The 16,374-nt window shown below is 39.9% G+C and overlaps 1 protein-coding gene across 1 annotated transcript in view; it reads left to right on the forward strand.

Annotated features, from left to right (window-relative positions):
- Window positions 1–16,374, forward strand: part of PGM5 (phosphoglucomutase 5) — a 67,934-nt gene that overhangs the window by 13,724 nt on the left and 37,836 nt on the right. The window contains exons 5-6 of the mRNA XM_061475720.1: window positions 244–434; window positions 1,336–1,490. Coding sequence (XP_061331704.1) covers window positions 244–434; window positions 1,336–1,490 — 346 coding nt within the window. The remainder of the gene's footprint in view (window positions 1–243; window positions 435–1,335; window positions 1,491–16,374) is intronic.

Here is a 16,374-nt window from a genome sequence, read left to right on the forward strand (position 1 = left end):
CAGTGATTACTTTTGCACTTCCACTAGTGGGGAACCAGTTTCTCAATGCTGAATTGCCAATTGATGTTTACTGGGGGGACAGTCACACACTCCTCTGTGAAATGGTAGTTTGGGTTTTGTTGCTAGGACAGATGTATAGAATTGCTCCAAGTACATTTTGTATCAAGTCTCCATGGTGCTGTGAAAACTTTGAGAGTCAAGCATAGGCTTTTGTGACTGCATGGCAGATTTCTGATTTTGCAGTTATGGGACCTTATGTGAGAAAAATCCTGTGTGATGAATTGGGAGCCCCTGCAAATTCTGCCATAAACTGTACTCCTTTGGAGGACTTTGGTGGACAGCCTCCTGATCCCAATTTAACATATGCAACTGCCTTGCTAGAGGCTATGAGAGGTGGCGAGTATGGATTTGGAGCTGCTTTTGATGCTGATGGAGTAAGTATTTTGAGCTGTCTGGAGGTTTCACTGTAGCTGTTTTGTCTGGGGTCAGATATGGGACATGTAGGTATAATTTATTTGCTTTTCAGTAAGCCCTTGAAGCTGAAAATGGTATTACTTTCAGGTACAGATAATAGCATTTGCAACCCATAAATCAGACACATATGTTGTCATTTGTCTCTGCAGATGACTGCAAATCAAGCAGGATTTGAATGATGAATGATAATTCTTTAAATATTAGGCTGGTTTTATCTTGCATTGTTGTAACATTTTTATTTCTTGGTTAGGAAGACACAGGATATATAGGTAATACAGACTTGTCACAGTAAGTAATAACTAAGTTAAGTTCTTTTTGGTTGACATTATAAATTGAGGGATTTTTTAGCTAAATAAAGCACTGAATCATAATCACCGTTTGGTTTAGAGGTTTTTTATGTTTTATTATCAGCATTATAAATAGCAAAGTCTTACAGAAATAACTTTTTGTCCTGACATGGTGGGAGAAAGATGAAAAGGTTCTGAAGAACAGAAGTGTTTTCTGTTGTCAGTAAACACAAAACACCCTCCTACTTCCTATATAGTGCGTGTCATTGGCAAAAACATTCTCCTACGTAAGCATTCCCTGGCAGGAGCAGACCTACTGAAATGTCACGTAGGAGGCTGAAGCTAGGGACTGCTCTGGGAGCTTTGATTTGCAAGGCTGGAGGGAGTGGTGGTGTGACAGTGAGATTATAAACCTGCCAGGATGATGCCAGTAAATTAACCTGCTTGAAGAGGGATGTGAGTAACCCAAAGACTGTTCTTTATTCCCCTGCCTACAGTGGGTCTAATAAAAGAAATTACCACTCTCCAAAACATGGAATGTAAGATGCTTATTTGAATTTGTTTTCTTCTCCAGGACCGCTACATGATCCTTGGCCAAAATGGTTTCTTTGTTAATGCGTCAGATTCATTGGCTATAATTGCTGCCCATCTGTCTTGCATTCCATACTTTTGTCATATGGGTGTCCGAGGATTTGGCAGGAGCATGCCTACCAGCACAGCCCTGGACAAGTAAGATGAAATACTTATTTGTATCACCTTGGTCATTATCTTAGATATCTCTCTGTTTTGTACTATGTAGCAGTTCCAAAATTGTGAAGTCTTTTGATAAGAGTTTCCAATTTTCACATTCTTTATGTGCTTTATTGTTTTAACAAGTTCTGACCATATTTTGGTCTTACCTAAACTAATTTTACCAATGTTTACTTGGATGAAAATAGGTTCGTACAGCCTGGAAAAGAAATAAATAGAATAAATCTTTCTGAGCCTTCAAATACTTGACTTGAAATTCCTTTTCCAAATAACTTTACTCTTTTTCTTAGTAAGTAATTGTTTACAGCCGGATGTAGCAGCTCTTGAAATTCATGGAAGTTTTAAACAGATAAGGTACTAATTCAGTACTAAACAAGCTTTAAAAAAACTAAACAAGCTTTAAAAAAAACAAGCCAACAGCAAAACAAAAACAAACAACCCTCTCTCCCCTCCCCCCACCCCTTATTTTAAACCAATTGAAATATGTCATCTATTATGATACAAAATGTCCCACAAGAGACTGCAGGCAGTCATGAAATCCATTCCCAGTTTCAGGGCAGGTTAAGAGTATGCCTAAAGCTATTTCTGACAAGTCTAATCTGCTCTTAGAAGATTTGCTGGATATACATCTTGTGTTAGCAGATGAATTTTGAGCAAGTCTGATCCAGGCCTCCATTTTCTCAGAAGATTGGCATAAGAGGATTAAGCTGAGTATTATTGTTGTACATATTCTGTGTGGAAGAACATTCACTGTGTCGGTTGTATCCAAGTGTTGGTCTGGTTTCATAGCTTAACTAATACAAGAATGACCTATTGTCCTGTTCAGTGTGTTTAATCAGGAAACGGTAATTTCAAAGCGAAATGTAGCTTGTATGAAAAGGATTATTGCTCTTGGAAAACCAAGGGTATTAGGGTGCTTCCCTAATTGGGAAATTTCTGAAAGTTACTAAATTCAGAGGTAGCAGCTTCCTTTAATACTTGACAGAGTCTTCAGAGAACTATTACTTACTTGTAGGTAGATGGTCTAGTTTAAGATTAGGCCTGGGTTTCCAGTAGTTTATTTATTCTGTTCCGAGATCCAAAATCTAATTGTTTAAGTGAGAGCTATCATTATATTGAAATACTATATAAAAAAATAGAGGCTAATTCTTGGATATAAACCCTAAGATATCTGTATTCCTGTATGACTTGAAGAAACCATGACATTAAATATATTTGTCTGTCTTTTTTCTTAAAGTTCAGTAAGTATTTCTGAATGTATGAATGTTTTCCAGTAACGCTGTGACTGTTTGAATTATGTTCTTGACAATGTTTGCTTGACCGTCTGAAGCATAGATCACCTCATGGTGATGACTGCCTTATTTAGTTCTGTGGAGCTAAGTCTGATGATTAAATAAAACTGAGCAATTGATAATGATGGAAGGATATAAATATTTTCCCAGCCATTCTTACAAATATTTATTGTTATGAACTTTGCAGAGTGTATCCAGGACACTTGAATTTTTTTTTTTCTTCTATTTCATAGTTGTATTTTTTTTTTCCTGAAGATTTAAAAGTTACATGTTTTCAAAGTTGGTCACTGTTGTGACTCATTTACACACACAGCAGTCCAAAATATCTGAATTACGCTTTTCTGTAAAAATGCCATAATGTTGTCCAGTGATTTTCAGGCTTTTGTGGCCAAAATCATATAATCTGCTTAATTTATAAGTGCCAGTGCTGAACTCACTCATTGAAGAGCCCAGCTTAGTTCTGAAATCACAGTTAGTAGTTCTTAAGCAAGTCACTTTTAATCATCGAATAATAGAATGGTTTGGGTTGGGAAGGACCTTAGAGATCGTCTAGTTCCAACCCCCTGCCATGGGCAGGGACACCTTCCACTAGAGCAGGTTGCTAAAAACCCAGTCCAACCTGGCCTTGGACACTGTCAGGGATGGGGCAGCCACAGCTTCTCTGGGCAACCTGTGCCAGCACCTCACTACCCTCTCAGTGAAGAATTTTTATCTTGTATCTAATCTAAATCTAGCCTTTTTCAGTTAAACCCACTCCCCCTTGTCCTGTCACTACATATGTATCAAAGCTAGAGGCTGCATGGAGACCTCATAACAGCCTTCCAGTATCTGAAGGGAGCCTCTAAGGATGCTGGGGAGGGACTTTTCATTAGAGACTGTAGTGGTAGGACAGGGGGTAGCGAGTTAAAACTTAAACAAGGGAAGTTTAGATTGGATATAAGGAGGAAGTTCTTTACTGTAAGGGTGGTGAGGCACTGGAATGGGTTGCCCAAGGAAGCTGTCACTGCTCCATCCCTGGTGGTGTTCAAGACTAAATTGGACAGAGCCCTGGGTGACATGGTTTAGTGTGAGGTGTCCCTTGCCAGGACAGAGGGGTTGGAACTGTATGATCTTAAGATCCTTTACAACCAAAACCAGTCTGTGGGTCTCTAGATTTCTTGTAGGCCCCTTTAGGTACCAGGAAGCTGCTGTAAGGCCTCCCCTGAGCCTTCTCTTCTCCAGGCTGAACAAGCCCAACTCTCTCAGCCTGTCTCCAAAGCAGAGGTGCTCCAGCCCTCTGATCATCTTCATGGCCTCCTCTGTACTCACTCGAACAGGTCCATGTCCCTCTCATGTTGGGGACCCCATAGCTGGATGCAGAACTGCAGGTGGGGTCTCACCAGCACAAAGTAGAGGGGCAGGATCACCTCCCTCAAACTCCTGGTCGCGCTCCTTTTGATGCAGCCCAGCATACGGTTGTTTTCTGGGTGTGAGCACACACTGTGGGGTCATGTTGAGCTTTCTGTCAACAAACACCCCCAAAGTGCTTCTCAGGGCTGCTCTCAACCCATTCTCCTCCCAGCCTGTAGCTGTTCTTGGGATTGCCCTGACTCAGGTGCTGTTGAGTGACAATATTCCTGTCCTGGGTTCAGCAGTAGCAGTCATTTTTCTCCTTCTTAGTAGCTGGTGCAGCGCTGTATTTTTGACTTTCGGCCTGGGAACAGCACTGATAACACCGATGTTTTTAGTTACTGCTCAAATGTTTAGTCTGATCAAGGACTTCTTCAGTCTCATGCTCTGCCACGGAGGAGGGGAAGCCGGGAGGAAGCAGAGACAGGACACCTGACCCAAACTAGCCAAAGAGGTATTCCGTACCACAGCACGTCATGCCTGGGATGTAACTGGGAGTTACTCAGAAGGGCTGGTTCACTGCTCGATCGGGCTACGTGTCGACGGGTGGTATTGTATTCTCTTCCTTTGTTATTTCCCTTATCATTATTATCATTGGTGGTAACAGCAGTGGTTTGTGTTATACCTTAGTTACTGGACTGTTCTTATCTTAACCCGTGGGAGTTACATTCTTCCGATTCTCCTCCCTGTCCCTATGGGAGCCGGGGGGGGCAGGGGGGAAAGAAGCTGGGGGAGTGAGCGAGAGGGCTGTGTGGTTCTGATTTACAGCCTGGGCTTAAACCACAACAATTCCTTATTTCTGTATTTTGTTGTTCTAACACTAGAACTAGAGAAATCCTGTTAAAATAAAGATGACTGAAAAAGACATATTAACATTTGTAATAGGATAGCAAAAATAGTGCCTAGGAAAAGAAACTTAGGTCCTAAAGACTAATGTCTCCGGAGGTCATGGGCCTCTCTCCTGAAGTCTGTGTTAGAGAGCAAATGAAAAACACCTCTTCTTATGGTCAGTCTATATTGTGTGGCCACAGTTTAGCCTGAATCATTGAACTAGAGCTTTTCCTTAGCTGTATAAATAAACTCATACATAGTATTTGAGAGAAAGGATTTAAAAAATGTTATGCTTTTTCCTTTGAGTGCATGATGATGTGTTGTTTAACAGCTCTTCAAAGAGCATTACTGAACTTAAACAGGGGGAAACAATAATCCATAGGACTCTAAATGTTGCTTAGGAATACAGCACTAACAAACAGAGCAGTGGATTACAAGCAAATTTACTCGAGATCTTTAACATTTACATGTGTTTGCTTGAAGTGGCTGGTGGAATATACTAACTAGTATGTACAGTAGGGAGAGGTAACACTTGACAGGAAACATCTGCTTTAATATGCTCCAACATCAACAGGATTGTGGCAGTATGTCTCAAGATTTAAATTCTTTAGTGATATGTACTTTTTGGTTGGTGTTCTTTTTCTTTAGGGGAATGTGAAGCTATGTACCCTGTTCAACAAACTATTCTTTTTTTCATATCATTGTATTGTGATTTATCTGATGTCTGCATAACAGGAAGGGAAATGAAATACTGAGATGTTATCTAATGGTCTACAAAATGAGAATCACAAGGGTGAGCAGAATTTATTTCTGTAGGAATTATGAAGCTGAGTGGGTGTGGAAAACAGTAGTCAAGTTTGTATGGGAAGAGAGTTGTTGAGAGAATACCATGGTATCTAGCGTTATCTGGTACCTTGTTTATGTGGCCAGGTCATTTCAATAGCATGCAGGTGCTTTGATTATCTTCATCTTGAGAAAAATCTAAGCACCTTACCCTGCAGCACTCTGCCAATTTATGTCTGGTAGCCTATCTTTTCGTGCAACTTCAACATATGAGTGTTCTGTCTCTGATAGTCCATTTACTATATGGTCAGCTAGACTCAGGTTTTAGGGAAGACTCCAGGGGCAGTGACTCTTCTGACTTATTTAAAGAAATGTCTTCATGCAGAAGGCCAGAGATGTGATGAGCTCTAAACAAGCTGCCTTGAGTGCAGGAAAGAGACTGAACCTTGGAGCAAGCAACTGTTAAAATCATAGTGCTAGTTATATTGGTGTCCATTTTGTTTGAAGCACAGCAAGAAGCTTTGCTTAAATTATAGAACCATAGAATCATTTAGGTTGGAAAAGACCCCCGAGATCATTGAATACAACTACTTCTCCTAGTCTTCCTGTTCTTCCACCTGTTCATTCTGCTACTGCTTTTCCCCCTTTTTCTCCTCTTTTTCTTCCAGCTTTTATTTCTTCTATTCTTTTCCTAAACACTTCCTCCTGAATTTGTTCATCTTCATTCTTTTCATCTATCACCTTCCTGTGTTCTTCCCTCTCTTCCTCTTTTCTAATCTCTTACTGATCCAGTTCCTCCTCCTTTTCTTCAAACTCTTCCTCTTCCTCTTGCCTCCAGATGCCTTCTCATCTTGCTTGCCTCCTGTTGGCTTCTCTTGCTGTCTTCTCCTTTCTTTTCCTTCGTGTTGTCTTGTCCTCCCCTTTTGCTTCCCATTTTCTGCTATCTCACCCTTCTCCCCTGTTGCCCCCTTCCAGTTCCTTCCTTTTGCCTCCTCTTCAGCTTCCCGTCCCTTCCTATTGCTTGCTCTTTTTTACTTTCTATGTGCCTCTGTATGCTTGTTTCTTTAATGCAGGAGCCTCAAATATTATAAGCATCAATGAATGTCACAAAGACAGGCTGGAAAATATTAATTCAAGCAACTGTCTTCTTACAATTATTTTGTCCAAGGTACCTAACAAAGTTTGCTCAGTTATGGCAAAGGCAAAGGATACAGTTCTGCTTACTCATTATTAGTAGGTGGGTTGCTGTCTCTTAACTGCTTAGAGAGGAGCAACACTGCTCCAGTTTTTACTTCATTGTAAGAAACAGGAAATAAAGAGTTGGCTGTTTAGTAGAGATTGTCCAGAAGAGGTCCTTTCTTCGTCCTCAGCTTAGGTCAATTTGCTTTTGTCTCTCACTCCTACCTGGAAGAACTAGAGAAGCAAATTAAGGAATTTTTCCAACATAAAAACTTCTCCAAGTTATAAATACATCTTCCTACGTGGAGGATACTGCATTCACTCTGTGACTGTGATTTGTTCAAGTTCTGCCAGTTGTGACCTCAGTGTTCTTATCTTTCTTCAGTAAGATAAGTCAGTCTCACTTTCTCTTATCTGGAATAGGCTTGCTGTGAATTTTTTAAGACACCTCTGTCAAACTGAGTCCCTGTCATGTACAAGCAGTTTTTAAATTAGATAGAGCCTGAAGGACAAGTGCTGTTCTGGAATGCTGCAGAAGGACAACTGCATAAAACCTTCATTAGTGTTATTTAAGATGTCTGAAGCATAATACAAGGTTTTTGAGAACTGTGATGGGAAATTTGGATTTGTAACTTTAAAGATAACATTGCAATACGAAAAATAGCCATGTATGTCCTCCATGTACCTGTATATCTAATGAAAAACAGCAGTTTTTTACAGAGAGGTGTACTGAAAGCTCTTTTCATTCAAAAGAGAAGTTGAGTTAGAAACTATGCAGTGCTCTATTTCTAGCTTAACTTTTTGCTGTAGTTGAGGTCAATTTATCTATCAAAGTTAGAGAGCAAGATGTGGTGCTTCGTGGGACATAAATATATCCTGTAAACTTGATTGCTCTTGTTAAGAAACATGTTTAATCATAGTTCTCACAAACAGACTTTTATCCAGGCTTAATATGCCAAATGTGAAAAAATACCTGAGAAAAAGAAACTTTTTCCAAAACATCCTGAGTAGGCCCTGCACTGTGCAATAGATGTTGGGTAACAGGAAGTCTGCAGTTTTCTTAGTGTTGCATCTGTCTTATGTCTCAAAAAGTGCACAGCTATGGATAAACAACAGGAGTTCCTAGAATGTCCTGAAAAAAAAAGCCAAAAAGCATTTTAATTCAATCAATCTGAGGATTCCCACATGGATTAGTGTGTCTGAACATGCTTGTTATCAGTCCAAGAGCAACCTCTCCTATCACAGGATTTTATTTAAATGATTGACCCTCCTGAAGAAGGCTTCCCGCTGATTTTAAAGAAAACTTATGGCACAGAATTTCAAAACAGTGTGTTTAAAATTCTACTTCTTATGTGTATTAGAATATAATCTTTGCTAAATTAGTGTGATTGTTTACAGATCAGGAAAACCGGAAATTCTGGGTGTTTGAAAATCTTTGTAAGCGTCTGACAGAGCCAGGGTCACATTGTTTGAAGATGTTTGAGAGTTGATCTTACTTGAAGTTGTAGTCATTTTCTCTGTTTCTATGAACATTATCATAAAGTTGTGAAGCTGCTTTCTTCCTTAGCCTCCCCAGCCATGTATCACAGCCACACAGAGAGCTTGCCAGTTCTCACTCTTAAAATCCACACAACAGTTTGCAAAAGAGAAAAAGCAGAACTAGTGTAAGGAAGAAAATCTGAATCTAAATGGCATTGTTAGGGAGCTTCTAGTATAAATCATGTCTAACCAACCTGATTGCCTGGGTGATAAAACAATTATCAATAAGGTTAGGGCAGCAGATGTCTTCTACTGCCATTTTAGCAAAGGTTTTGATACTGTGTCCCACTTTATTCTTGTATCCAACACAAGACTTAATGATTTAGATGAGTGGACAACTAGGTAGGTAAAAATCTATTTTGGTGATCAGGCTCAAGGGCTGTTGATTAATGAGCTGGTAAAGGAGTATTGTAGGGGTCTGGTCTGTGACCTGTCCTCTTTAACATCTTTATCAGTGGTCTGGAGGAGGGGATGGAGGGCACTCTAACTAAGTTTGCAGATGACACTCCCCCAAACTGGGAGGGGTACCAGCTGATGTGCTGGAGGGCAGAGCTGGCAGTCAGGGGAACCTGGACAGCTGGATGGACTTCACAGATACACATGGTGGAAGGACAAGGGACAATGATAATAACTTGAAGCAAGGAAGTTGTTCAGTGTCCAGCTGGATAAAGTCATAAGCAACTTTGACTTACCTCATAGCTGACTCTTCTTTGATGAGGAGCTCGGACTAGAGACTTGCCATGATCACTTCCAGTCTGAATTGTTTTATAATGCTGTGGCCCTAGAAAGAGACCTTTGCTGGGAAGTCCTCGTGCTACCAAGATTAAGACTGCCTGTACTCTTTCAGTTCTGTAGTCACCGTGATTAACTGCAAGTTGCTGTACAGAAAACCTTGAATGTTGCCTTAAATTATTTACTTCATTTTCTTCGAAACCAAGGATTTATCCAACTGGAGAAATTACACTTCTGATACATACCTAAAGCTATTGTTTCTCAATATTGAGACAATTCAAGAGTACTGAAACCCCAGTTTGAATCACAGTCAGTACAGTTTTGTACCGCATGCTGTGGTTATATTCACATCTGTTTTGCATCTTTGTCAATGAGCGTAGGCACAGTGCCTTCTGAACCAGCTGACCTCATTGTAATAAGCCTAAAAAGGCTAATGATTATGGGCCACCTGTACTCCTGAGTTAATGGAGGGTCTTTTCCTTGTGGTTAGTTCATGGGATTATTGAATTTCCTGTAACAGACCACAGGTCTTGCCAGTCATTAGTGATGACATTACTGAGGCTCACTTCAGTAAGTTGCTGTAGAAGGATGTAAGGGTAATACCTTTCCCTTTTCTCCATTTATGACATCCCTTCTATTTTTTTTTGGTATAATTGCATCTTCCTGACATTTTCTGCAGAATAAAAAAACTTATTCCCTCTTGCCTTCACAGACCATTTTTGCTGCTGAAAACTCAGGTTTTGTGAGTAGCAGTGATCATGCAAGACTTGGAGCTAGATCAGAAAATGTCCCTGTTTGAGGGTGGGGAGGTGTGGAAGCTTTGAGTGTTGGTAGTTCCTGGTTCAAGCTTTGTTTTCTTTCCTCATAGTTACAGAGAAACATGTTACAGACCCTTCTGACATTCCATTGTTGCACTAAATAGAAAGTTTTTCCTAAATCCTTAATGGGACAAAGCCTGCTACTGAAATTAATTTGTGTCATTTTGTTCTCAATTGTGTCTTCTATTGGTTGGTGAAATTCCTCTTCCAGGGATAGGCTTGCTTTAAACAGTCTGAGTCTTTTTGTTTGTTTCTGTTCTTTCCATGTGTTAAGAAGGTTGTCCTCGCATCTGCATTACTCAGAAAGCCAGTAGAAAGGCAGGCTGTTAACATGGCATACTACAGCATAGCAGTGACAGCTGTTTTTCTGGATGTATATACTAAAACCCCTGCCTTTGCTTGGAGAGCTTAACTGGTCACAGGCCATAGACTTGGGAGTGGGACAGACACTCCTTATACAGCTGCCTTATACAGTCATCTGCAGTCATAGAATGGACAGTATCTTTCCTAGGACAAGGCATAATCTTTCTGCTACTGAGCCACGGCAGAATTTGGAGGCTAAAATAAGCTTGGAATCTTTAAAGGAGTTACATTTGTTACACCAAAGTTCACTGAAAATGCTAGAAGTCAGCATACTGTATTGCCATCCATTCACTTCGTCCTTTACTGACAAGAAGGAGTTAACTTACTCTATAGGCATATGAATACTGAAATAGTAATGAAAAGTGATTCTTGTGTCTTAGGCCGGAAGGGCATGAATAACCTTGGGGATTACTGCAGTACATCTGGAGAGCATGGCCACATGCTTGCCATATGGTTGGACTTGAACTCTGCAGTCAAACCTCAGGTTCTGTGTGGATCTAGAGTACATGTGTGTGTAATCTGTCACTGTGACAGGCTCCCCAGGGAAGTGGTCACGGCTTCCCATCAGGATTCAAGGACCGCCCGGGTGATGTTCTTAGTCATATGGTTTAGTTTTAGGTAGTCCTGCAGGGAGCAGAGAGTGGGACGCGATGATCCTTATGGGTCCCTTTCAACTTGAGGTATTCTATGATTCTAATTTCACCTCACAGGGACTCTGAGCATTGTGCCAACTGGTTTTATTATGTGAAAGACAAAATTCTTTTGGGGTATGTTACTGCCAAAGCACATCTCTCCCTCATTGTATACTCATAGAACACTTGTGTTTATTAGTTGTCTTTAGCAAAGCAGCTTTTGTCTCTTGCTTTTAGCACAGCCATGTCTAGATAATTTATGTGTCAACAGCTGTTTCTAGTCATTCTATTAGAGTGTGTGTGGAGGGGACAATGAAGTTTTCATAAGGCAGGGAGTCAGAGGGGCTGGGGCTCTGTCCTGAAGATTATACTTCCTTTGAGAGCTGACTTTCAAACATTTATAAAAGTGGGTGCAAGGTTATGCCTTTTGGATTTGAATCTCGAACTGCTGACTAAAGCAACATGAGAACAGCATGTGGTGTGGAACATCATGGTAAGTACACCTGTTAGCATCCCACACACTGAAGAAAACAGTCCCATAATAAGAAAGAGTTAACACAGGCTGCAGCTTGTGCAAGCTTTCCAATACATTTGTAACCAAGAGAAACAGTTGAAAACAACATCAGTTACTGTAATATTTTTTGTTAGAAGCTTTCAAACATGAGTTTGAGGAAATGCACAGTTCAAAAGGCAGTGGTGGCATTTTCATGATCATGCATGTTACGCACAAGATGTGTCTGTGTTATTTGTATTAAAAAGAACAGTAATTTCCCATATATATATAGCTTGTGACTGTAACGCAGAAGTATTTTTTCATCCTAGCTGATTTGGCTGGGAGACCTGTGAGAATTTTCATGGTTTTATCACTCATTTGAGTTTCTGAGAAGTATGGGCTTTGCTGTTCTTGAAACTCATTAGGGTTTTGCTGTTAAAGTATACTACTAAAGTAACATCATGAGGTTGCCAAAATGTTACAGTGTGGACTACGCCACAGCCTGTAAACTTCCATAAAGGATTGTTCTTTTTTGTTTATTTCATTTGGTAGTACAGATCGCAGGTGTGATATGTGTAGGACTACTGCAACACCAGGGAAACCTGTGCTCCGTGTATTTGTTTCCATCACTAACTACCAAGGTTCAGCAATATCATACATGACTATGTCCTTTTATTTAAATATCATAAACATTACTAATCATTATAGGTAGTACAGGTTAAAATTCATCCATAGTCACTGTAATTCATATTGCTTAAGGGATTTTAAGTGCCCTGACCGTTGTTTGCTCCTTGTTCAGGCTTTTTAATTTTCTCCTTTAATTTTTACTGTGTACTTTCCATCTAGGAAAAGTGAAAGACGAATGACACATTTGGCTATTTTCTACATCTAAACACCACAGTACTGTGGCAGAATTTGCTTTTCCCCTGCTTGAGACTGACAGAGCTCTATGGAAGAACTTGCAGATGTCATGCTGAAGGTGCCGCTCCCTATCTCTTTTTCCACAGTAACTCTTGGTGTTCTTCTGATGGGTAGACTCACAGCATTCTGTGATTCTCCTGTAGTATGCTAGGGAGCTTCCTTAACTTAATGCCACTGTGCAGGCATTATAGGTGGTTTGACTGGCCTGCAAAGTATTTCTGTGATTTCAGCGAGGTATCAAAAATGTTTCTGTACACTGAATGCTTGGGTTGTTAGAAAGTTATCTTAGTCATAAATCTATTTGTAAATTGGAGAATTAAGTTCTTTAGCAGCTGCTCCTGACTGGCTGATGGCTCAGTGCTGGGGTAGTATGCTGGATTGTTTGACCTCTGCAGTCATCCAGTGTCATATTTTTCTTGGTATATTTCTACCCCTGTGAAGACTGATTTCTCAGGGAAGGCCAGGCACAATGTGATCATAAGGAGAGCGCTTTTGTGGGCCAGGGAGCATTGGTTGGCAGCCCTTCTGCAGTAGTCCAACCAGCTCTTGGTTCTTGAATCTTCCAGAATCAACACCTACACCCCTCCTAGTTACCCAAATCTTGCCAAAATAGTTCTTCAGAAACATAAGAAATTGTGGTCTGAGATCATGAACCTCTGTGTTCTCAGGAGTGTTCCTGTGAGCTGATAGATCTGTAAGATTACTTCCTTTTGTTCAAATGAATCAGTTCCCCATCAGGTACACCTAAAGCTCTCTTAGCTTATTTTTGTCAAAACTCTGTAGAAGCATGGTTTGTTTTGCTCTTTCTCCCATCATTTAGAAATGCATAATAGGCCTGATACGTGTTGGTTTTGCCAATTACAGATTTTTACTGACATTATTACCAGTCTATGAGCTGCGTGCTTCCTATCCATTTAAAATTGGTTTGTTGTTTTTTTTTTTTTTGGTTGCTTTGCAGACATTGTCTTTGTGGTGCATATCACGGAGCCTGCATAACCACAGAGTGAATTTAGGTTCTTGTACCTCACTAAAAGGAAGTATTAGTATAATGTCCTGCTAAGTTTATCGTAATAGTATGTAACTACAGCTTAAACTAACCTATCAGACCCTTGCTTTTCTATCATTATAGACACCATCACATGCAGAATGAATCAAGATCCACATGTCATATGTTTTCAGAGCACTTTGTTATTTGTACCAGATAAGTATATTCTTTGTTTCACTAGAAAGAGTTGTGGAAAGCCTGGCAGTGTCTTTTTGGAAATTCTTCAAACAGATCATTCAGCACATTAAAATTTGTTACTAATGAATGGATGAGAGTCTTGGCAATGCTTTAACATGCCTGAAAGTATTTCCATACCTGAGATAAAATGGGCAAAGTGTCTACTGAGTTCCTCCTGGCTGTTGCTCATGCCCCAATTTAAGGAGAGCTGTTTTACATGCTTCTTACTTAACCAGCTATCTTTAGGATCTTTTAAACATCACTATATGCTTGAGAGATAGCTGGGAAGTCACCATAAGTGACTTGAATACATATGGGCAGAGAATCATAAAAGAAAAATAGCTTTCTAACATTCAGTAACTGTTCGCTCTAGGTTTTCTTCTCCAATGTGGATCTGACAAACTGGCCTCCCTCCCACAAGCTTTGGAGTTCATCTCAGCTACAATTCATTGATTTGTCATCATCTATTTGATGAGCCTTGAGTACAAGGTTAAATAAAGTCATATAAGGGACAGAATTTTCCTACTGGTGCTTCTGGTTAAAGGCAAAGGAGGGGTCTGCAAGAGCTAGGCAGGAGGAATACATGCTATCTATAGTCTCAGCTTAAACATTTCATCAGTTCACTAAAGAATCATTTGGCTTCCTTATGCTGTGTGTCCGCGGCATCCTGGTTTTCTATATAGATGTACACAATGAGGAGAAACCACAAGCAAGAGTATGAACATACCCATTTTTGCACACTGAAATTACTTCTTCCCTCCCTTTGAAACAATAAACCTTTCATCTTATCTTTATTTACACAGACCTATCCACCTTGGCATCATTTTTTGTCTCTTCCTAAGGGCACTATTTCTGCTTGCAAGGTACTAGATTTGTTAGCAGATTTCTTGGAAACGGGTCTTAGAGTACACATAACCAGTCTTGCTTCATAATAGGGGTGCTTAATATAATAAAGCAAAATAGTTGACTTTTGCTTCTTGGCACCAGGTCAGAAAAAACTCAAGCACACTTAACTTTTGGGCTCATGAGAACCCCAGAGATTTGACTGGAAATATGAAAGCCTTTGTAAAAGTTTATTTAAAAAAAAAAAAAATGTTGTATGTAGAAAAAAGAAATTTAACACAAATTTTTCCATGTTTTTTCCTAGTTTTTCCATGACTTTGATGTTTTCTCTTTTCCCCCATTTTATTATGCACTATCCTCATTACTTTTTGGCAGTGATCCCTTGTGTAAAACACTTGTCCTGTAAAGGAGAAATAGAAGTTGTGCTGTGACTGAGTCAGCATCCCTTAGCATGAACCTCCTAGGTTGCTTCTCTTCATAAATCTCAGCGTGGGTGGCATGCTGGAGCAGGGCTGAAAAGACATAAGAAGACATGGAAGTGGAAGGGGTCGGAGGAACACAACTCAGAAGACTGGTTTGCATGTCCACAGACAGTGCTGTAGTTTGAAATTGTATAAAGCTTGTGAACATTCTGAACACTGCTCCAGCTAAGGAAAATACAGCGCAATAACACAGTAAAGCCTGAACCATGGCTATTTCACTCGGTACAGTGTTTTTCATAGAAGCATGGATAAGCCCACGTGTCTACATGGTGCAGTGCACAGCGATGCAGAGATATTATCTACAGTCCCACTGCCTGTGTGTTGGCAAAGCACCAAACCTGGCTTGTGAAGGAGACCAACTATGGGGAGCACAGGGCCACACTGATGGGACCAGACTGCTTCCTGCTTAACAGATAGCTTCTTTGGTGTGAGGTTGTAGATGCCTGAACCATGCTCAGTTGCACAGTATTGATGCATGCTTTATTGTCATTTGCACCTTCATAGCTGTGGAAGGTTGTTGAGCATCCAGCAGGACTTACCCTAGTCCTCTCCTCACACAAAACTTTGGGCTATGAATTTTGTGGAGCTGCACCTGAGAAGTCCTGCAGATTTGTTCCTGGTCTCTTATTGTTTCTTTTTATCCCATCATGTCAGTGTTTTTCCTCACACACAGCAGAAAAGGACACTAGTATAAATACTGTACTTAGAATAAAACCTTGCTCTTTGCAAACTCAGTCCAGGTACAAGCATTCAGTTTGTCAATCTAGGTTAGTTTTAAACAGTGAATTAATTCTGATTTGTGTCATTCAATGGAAGAGGAAAAAAAAAAAAAAGGGACATCATGGCCATGTGAGGAGTTCAAAAGGGTAAAATTATTAATAGTTTAGAAACAGAATTTTACATGCAACTAATTCCTAGTAGAAAGAGCTGAGAATAATTTCTAGCAGTTAGTAGTGAATTCATGTAAGACCTGGTTCCTCTGCCAGTAATAAAAGCACAATGTTTCTTATGGAATTAAAGGTTTCTCATAATGATTAAATTAATTTTTAAAAAAGATGGGAAGAATTACTTTTCTCTTGAGCTACTAATGTACTTTATTACAGGTGAATTCCTACACTGGAAGCAATTTCAAGACAGTACTTATTAATACCCCTACTCATAGCAAACACCAAGTCAGTGTTTCTTCAATTTAATTACTTTATTATTGTGCAAAAGTCTAGCTTCTAGCTGTTGTGCCCATTTCTGATTCTTTTCTGAACATATGCTCTATGCTAAACTCTGTCAAAGTGCTGAGATTTTAGGGGATTTTCTTTTCTTTTTGTGGTGACTGCAAATAATTTTGTG

Source organism: Pezoporus flaviventris, unplaced genomic scaffold, assembly GCF_033815535.1.
Source record: "Pezoporus flaviventris isolate CSIRO_AGI_PZ_B2104156 unplaced genomic scaffold, CSIRO_AGI_Pfla_v1 ptg000090l, whole genome shotgun sequence".
NCBI classification, from domain to species: Eukaryota; Metazoa; Chordata; class Aves; order Psittaciformes; family Psittacidae; genus Pezoporus; species Pezoporus flaviventris.